We start from the raw sequence: 7,308 nt of genomic DNA, 5'->3' as shown, positions 1-7,308 counted from the left end.
GAGAGAGAGAGAGAGGGAGAGAGAGAGAGGAGGGAGGGAGGGAGGGAGAGAGAGAGAGTGAGAGACACAGAGAAAGAGTGAGAGACACAGAGAAAGAGAAAGAGAGACACGCACACGGAGACAGAGAGAGTAAGAGACAGAGACAGACAGACAGAGAGAGACGTCTACAGCAATGAAGATGATTCACCGACAGGCTGCCAGCAAATGAAGACAGTTGTTGTTTGTCTACAGATCAAATGTCAATACTCAGTTGTTTTGTTTATTTATTTTGTTGTTTTTGTTGTTCTTCTCCTTCCCCTTTCTTAAGGTCTGGTTTTTGTTGACCTTTCGCTTTCTTGAAGTGCTTTGTATTGGCTAACTGGGCCAGCCCGATAACGTACACTGAAGATACACAGTCACAAACTGATTTTCTTCTTCTTCTTCTTCTTCTTCTTCTTCTTTCTATGAAAATCTTTCATTTGTCTGTTTTGTTTTTGTTGTTGTTGTTGTTGTTGTTGAAAAAAACAACAACACAGACACACAGAGACACGAACACACGTAAACTAACACAATCAAACACTACACTACACTACACTACACTACACTACACTACACACACACACACACACACACACACACACACACACACACACACGCACGCACACACACACCCTCCAACACTCTCACCACCCTGAACCATGCAACCACCACCCACAACCCACCACCACCCACAACCCACCACCACCACCACCAAACCAAACCGCACCTCCCCCTCAGAGAAAAGGATAAAATGAATAGACACATAAATAATTAAATAAATATAGAGATAAATAATATATATATATATATATATATATATATAAATAAATTATATATATATATATATATATATATATATATATATATATATATATATAGATAGATATATATATATAATATGAATGAATGAATGAATAAAGAAAGAAAGAAAGAATAAAGAAACAAACAAATAAACGAGAAACACACACACACACACTCGCAGCAGCACCACCACCAACAACATCATCTCTCTCTCTCTCTCTCTCTCTCTCCCTCCCTCCCTCCCTCCCACCCCTCCCTCTCCACCCCCCCACTCCCATCACCCCCCCCCCCCCCCCTTAACCAACGCACGTGGAATCCGCGCTCTGCAGCTGCAGCCGCTCTGTCAGGCGGCACGGGAGCACCGTCTTCCCGTGCAGCCTCCCCAAGGCCCTGCAGACGTCCGCGCCCTTGGTCCCCTCGGGCAGGGGCGTCAGGCGGAACCGGTTGGGGGTCCAGCTGTGGTCCGTGTTGGAGAGGGCGCCCGTGGCCTCGCTGATGTTCACGTCGTCCCCCAGGCAGAACGTCTCGCACGCCGCCTTTGAGAGTAGAGTGGAAGATTAAATTAAAAAAAAAAAAGAAAAAAAAAAAAGGGATGGGATAGAGTAGGATAGAATCGGAAAGATCATTGACATCGCCCCCCCCCCCCCTCCCCCAAACCCCTCAGGAAGAACGTCTCGCAGGCCGCCTTTGGGAGTAGAGTGGTAGGAGAGAGTAGAATAGAATAGAACGGTGATTGGGGATGGGATAGGATGGGATAGAGTAGAGTGGGATAGAGTAGAGTAGGACAGAATGAAATAAAACACTGACATCGTCTCCCGGGCATAACGTCTCGCACGCCGCCTGGGAGCAGAGCAGAATGGGGATGAGGAGGGGATAGAGCAGAGTAGGATAGAATAGGAGAGGATAGGATAGAATAGAATAGGATAGAATAGTATAGAATGGAACAGATCACCGAGATCGTCTCCAGGGCAGAATGTCTCGCAAGCCGCCTGGGAGAGAGTAGAGTGGGGATGGGAGTGGGACAGAGCAGAGTGGGATAGAATAGGATAGAATAGTATGGAATGGAATAGATCGTTGAGATCCTCTCCCGGGCAGAACGTCTTTGCACGCCGCCTGGGAGCAGAGATAAAACAGGGATGGGGATGGGATAGAGAAGGATAGAATAGAATAGGTCAGAACGTCCCGCACGCCGCCTGGAGTAGATTAGAGCAGAGCAGAAAACAGTACATTACAGTAGAGAATAGAACAGAATTGAACGTTGACATCGTCTTCCAGGTAGAACGTCTCGCAGGCCGCCTGGAACAGAACGGGGATGGGACAGAATAGAGTAGGACAGAATTGTTTTCTATTTATATTTTGTATTTGTATTTCTTTTTATCACAACAGATTTCTCTGTGTGAAATTCGGGCTGATCTCCCCAGGGAGAGCGCGTCGTTACACTACAGTGCCACCCATTCTTTTGTGTCTTTTTTTCCTGTGTGCAGCTTTATTTGTTTTTCCTATCGAAGTGGATTTTTTTTTCCAGAATTTTGCCAGAAACAACCCTTTTGTTGCCGTGGGTTCTTTTACGTGCGCTAAGTGCATGCTGCACACGGGACCTCGGTTTATCGTCTCATCCGAATGACTAGCGTCCAAGACCACCACTCAAGGTCTAGTAGCGGAGGGGGAGAAAATATCGGCGGCTGAGCCGTGATTCGAACCAGCGCGCTCAGATTCTCTCTCGCTTCCTAGGCGGACGCGTTACCCCCTAGGCCACCACCACCACTCCACCACCACTGCCTCACCGTGAAGACGGCCTCGGCCCAGGTCCGGAAGGACTGCTCCTGGCCACACAGCTCGTCGCCCTCCCCGATCTTCTGGATGCACTCGGCGCCCAGTTCGTTGAGGATGGTGTCCATGTAGTGGCCGAAGGACGCGAAGTGAGGGTAGGCCCTGGACCCCAGGGCGAACACCGAGTACCTGTGAGGAAAATTGATGGTGGTGGTGTGATTGTGGTGTGGTGTGTTGTGTTGTGTTGTGGGGGTGGGGGGTGTAGGGGTGTGGTGGGGTGGTGGTGAAGGTGGTTGTGTGATTGTGTGATTGTGGTGTGGTGTGGAGGTGGTGATGTGATTGTGGTGTGGTGTGTGGTGTTGTGGGGGGTGTAGGGGTGTGGTGGGGTGGTGAAGGTGGTTGTGTGATTGTGGTGTGGTGTGTTGTGTTGTGGGGGTGGGGGGTGTAGGGGTGTGGTGGGGTGGTGGTGGAGGTGTGATTGTGGTGTGATTGTGGTGTGGTGTGTTGTGTTGTGGGGGGTGTAGGGGTGTGGTGGGGTGGTGGAGGTGGTGGTGTGATTGTGGTGTGGTGTGTTGTGTTGTGTGGGGTGTAGGGGTGTGGTGGGGTGGTGAAGGTGGTTGTGTGATTGTGGTGTGGTGTGTTGTGTTGCGGGGTGTGGGGGGTGTGGGGTGGTGGTGAAGGTGGTTGTGTGATTGTGGTGTGGTGTGTTGTGGGGGTTGTGGGGGGTGTGGTGGGGTGGTGAAGGTGGTTGTGTGATTGTGGTGTGGTGTGTTGTGTTGTGGGGAGTGTAGGGGTGTGGTGGGGTGGTGAAGGTGGTTGTGTGATTGTGGTGTGGTGTGGTGTGTTGTGGGGGTTGTGGGGGGGTGTAGGGGTGTGGTGGGGTGGTGGAGGTGGTGGTGTGATTGTGGTGTGGTGTGGTGTGGTGTGTTGTGGGGGATGTAGGGGTGGTGGAGGTGGTGGTGTGATTGTGGTGTGATTGTGGTGTGGTGTGGTGTGTTGTGTTGTGGGGGGTGTAGGGGTGTGGTGGGGTGGTGAAGGTGGTTGTGTGATTGTGGTGTGGTGTGTTGTGGGGGTTGTGGGGGGTGTAGGGGTGGTGGAGGTGGTGGTGTGATTGTGGTGCGATTGTGGTGTGGTGTGGTGTATTGTGTTGTGGGAGGGTGTAGGGGTGTGGTGGGGTGGTGAAGGTGGTAGTGTGATTGTGGTGTGTTGTGGGCGTTGTGGTGGGTGTAGGGGTGGTGGTGTGATTGTGGTGTGTGGTGTTGTGGGCGTTGTGGTGGGTGTAGGGGTGGTGGAGGTGGTGGTGTGATTGTGGTGTGGTGTGTTGTGGGCGTTGTGGTGGGTTTAGGGGTGGTGGTGTGATTTTGGTGTGTGGTGTTGTGTTGTGGGGGTTGTGGGGGGTGTAGGGGTGGTGGAGGTGGTGGTGTGATTGTGGTGTGTTGTGGTGTGTTGTGTTGTGTTGTGAGGGTTGTGGGGGGTGTAGGGGTGGTGGAGGTGGTGGTGTGATTGTGGTGTGTTGTGGTGGGTGTAGGGGTGGTGAAGGTGGTGGTGTGATTGTGGTGTGTTGTGGTGTGTTGTATTGTGTTGTGGGGGTTGTGATGGTTGTAGGGGTGGTGGTGGTGGTGGTGTGATTATGGTGTATTGTGTTGTTGGCCGTTGTGGTGGGTGGTGTGGTGGTGGTGGTGGTGGTGGTGTGATTGTGGTGTGTGGTGTTGTGTTGTGGGGGTTGTGGTGGGTGTAGGGCTGGTGAAGGTGGTGGTGTGATTGTGGTGTGTTGTGTTGTGGGGGTTGTGGTGGGTGTAGGGGTGGTGGAGGTGGTGGTGTGATTGTGGTGTGGTGTGTTGTCGGCGTTGTGGTGGGTTTAGGGGTGGTGGTGTGATTTTGGTGTGTGGTGTTGTGTTGTGGGGGTTGTGGGGGGTGTAGGGGTGGTGGTGGCGGTGTGATTGTGGTGTGATTGTGGTGTGGTGTGTTGTGTTGTGGAGGTTGTGGGGGGTGTAGTGGTGGTGGTGGTGGTGGTGGTGTGATTGTGGTGAGTTGTGTTGTGGGCGTTGTGGTGGGTGGTGGGGTGGTGGTGGTGGTAGTGTGATTGTGGTGTGGTGTGTTGTGGGGGTTGTGTGGGTGTAGGGGTGGTTGAGGTGGTGGTGTGATTGTGGTGTGTGGTGTTGTGGAGGTTGTGGGGGGTGGTGGGGTGATGGTGGTGGTGGTGGTGGTGCGGGGTGTGTGGGGTGTGGTGTGGCGTGATATGGGGTGGTGTTGTGTGGGATGCTGTTGTGTGGTGTGTAGAGTGGTGGTGGTGGTGTGTGTGTGTGTGTGTCGGGGGGGGGGGGGTGTTATGTTGTGTGGTGGTGGTGTGGTGTGCAGCGGCGTGGTGTGGTGTGGTGTGGTGTAGTGTGGTGTGGTGTGGTGTCATGTGATGTGATGTGCAGTGGTGTGGTGTGGTGCGGTGTGCAGCAGTGTGGTATGGTGTGATGTGGTGTAGTGTGGTGTGGTGTGGTGTCATGTGATGTGATGTGCAGTGGTGTGGTGTGGTGTGGTGTGGTGCTGCGTGGTGTGGTGTGGTGTCATGTGATGTGATGTGCAGTGGTGTGGTGTGGTGTGGAGTGATGTGGTGTGGTGTAGTGTGGTGTGGTGTGGTGTGGTGTGGTGCTGCGTGGTGTGTAAGTTGTGTCGTTTTTTGTGTTGTGTGGTGTGGTGTGGTGTTGTGTCCTGTGGTGGGATGTTGTTGAGGTGTTGTGTGTTGTTCTTGTGTGGTGGCGTTGTGTTTTGTGTGGTGTTGTGTTGTGTAGTGTAGTGTGGTGTTGGTGTGGTGTGTTCTGGTGTGGCGTTGTGGTGGTGTGTGGTGTGGTGATGTGTTGTGTTGTGTTGTGTTGCGTTGCGTTGCGTCACACTGCATTGCATTACATCGCTTCGCATGACATGGCATTGTATTGTATTGTATTGTATTGTATTGTATTGTATTGGACTGGACTACTCTTTTGTCGCAAGAGATTTCACTGTGTGGAGTTCGAGCCGCTGCAGTGCAGACCCACGTTTACTTTTTCTTTGTCTCTGCCTACAAGTGCATTTTGTTTTTTGTATCAACGTGGATTGTTTCTTTCGTTGCCGTGGGTTCTTTTACGTGCGTTAATTAAGTGCATGCTATACAGCTTGCCTCGTCTCATCCGAATAACCCACGTGCAAATAACCACTCAAGGTCAAGTAGGAGGAAGGGAGGAGAGAAAATCCTGGTGATTGTGAGATTTGATCCACTGTTCTAAAAATACATGGATAGCTCATTGGCCAGGAAAGCTGAAGCCAACTGGAGGCTATATTGTTTCTCGTATCCGGCCTAACTGGTGATAGTTTCTGAACTGTGACCGTGTATCTTCGATGAAATCGAGTAATACTTGCCCCCACGGCATGCCAAATGTTGAGTCTTGATTGAAATCTGCCACTGGTTTATCTACCAAAGTTATTACATAAAAAAAAAAACAACAACAAAAAACAGTGCAGTGACACGTGGCGCAAACTTGCAGTGGAGACACACACACTGGAATGTCAGCGTAACTAACGCCGCGAGCAAGTGAAAAGCTTGTCGTGAAGCCAGCTGAGCGCTCGGCTACACACATGAAGTCACCGCTTCGCGCTGTACTGACACGAGAGGCAACACGGCCATAACTTCGAGTAGATAAGTGGATGGAGATTTTTACCCCCTCCCACCCCCACCTTTCACTCTATACACAGATACACACCAAAAAAAAATACACACATATATAAACACACACTCACGCGAGCACGCGCACACAAACACACACGCACACACACACACACGCACGCACACACACCATATCACACACACACACACACCCTACCCACGTCCCCACTCCGCCCCTTGCTCCCCCACACACAATCCCCCCCTGCCCCTGACCCCCCACCCCCTTCACACAAACTCCCTCCCCTCACAACACACACACACACACACACACACACACACACACACACACACACACACACACACACACACACACACACACACACACACACACACACACACAAATATGAAATACCTAACGTTCCCAAGCGGGCCCGTTTCCATGGTGAGGTTATCGTCCTCGTTGGTCTCCTTGTCGTCAGTGCGGCTGCCTCGGTCACTCGACACACTCATGCGGATGTAGGAAGAGGACGAGAAGTTGGCGCTGTATGTGTTTTTTTTTTTTGTTTTTTTTTTTGGTTGGGAAACAGAACACAGGATGTTTACAGCAGTGGTAAGTAAATTCCAGCCGTCACATTTCAATGATCGAAACTTTTACTACGGGGGGGAGAATGAAGAGGAGGAAGTGGGGGAGAATTGTGAGGAAGAGGAGGAGGAGGAGAAGGAGGATGAACAGGAAGGGGAGGAGATGATGAGAGAATTAGGAGGAGGAGGAGGAAGATGAGAAGGATGATGAACAGGAAGGGGAGGAGATGATGAGAGAATTAGGAGGAGGAGGAGGAGGAGGAGGAGAAGGATGATGAACAGGAAGGGGAGGAGATGATGAGAGAATTAGGAGGAGGAGGAGGAGGAGGAAGATGGGAAGGATGATGAACAGGAAGGGGAGGAGATGATGAGAGAATCAGGAGGAGGAGGTGGCGGGAGGGGCAAGCAGAAGACAGGATGTTTACAGCAGTGGTAAAGTAATCCCAACCGTTTCGTTTTAATATTAGCTCATGTAGGGTGCTAGGAGGAGGAGGAGGAGGAGGAGG

General features: G+C 51.4%; 1 protein-coding gene across 1 annotated transcript in view; it reads right to left on the bottom strand.

Moving 5' to 3' along the window:
* The window catches only part of LOC143275071 (nitric oxide synthase-like), a 142,274-nt gene that overhangs the window by 28,724 nt on the left and 106,242 nt on the right, over nt 1–7,308 (bottom strand). Inside the window, exons 17-19 of the mRNA XM_076579135.1 lie at nt 6,633–6,761; nt 2,604–2,778; nt 1,129–1,355 (exon numbers count right to left, since the gene is read on the bottom strand). Coding sequence (XP_076435250.1) covers nt 1,129–1,355; nt 2,604–2,778; nt 6,633–6,761 — 531 coding nt within the window. The remainder of the gene's footprint in view (nt 1–1,128; nt 1,356–2,603; nt 2,779–6,632; nt 6,762–7,308) is intronic.

This window comes from Babylonia areolata, chromosome 29, assembly GCF_041734735.1.
Source record: "Babylonia areolata isolate BAREFJ2019XMU chromosome 29, ASM4173473v1, whole genome shotgun sequence".
In the NCBI taxonomy this organism is placed as follows: Eukaryota; Metazoa; Mollusca; class Gastropoda; order Neogastropoda; family Buccinidae; genus Babylonia; species Babylonia areolata.
Note: the sequence above shows the minus strand (reverse complement) of the source record. Positions and strands in the feature narration are given on the sequence as shown.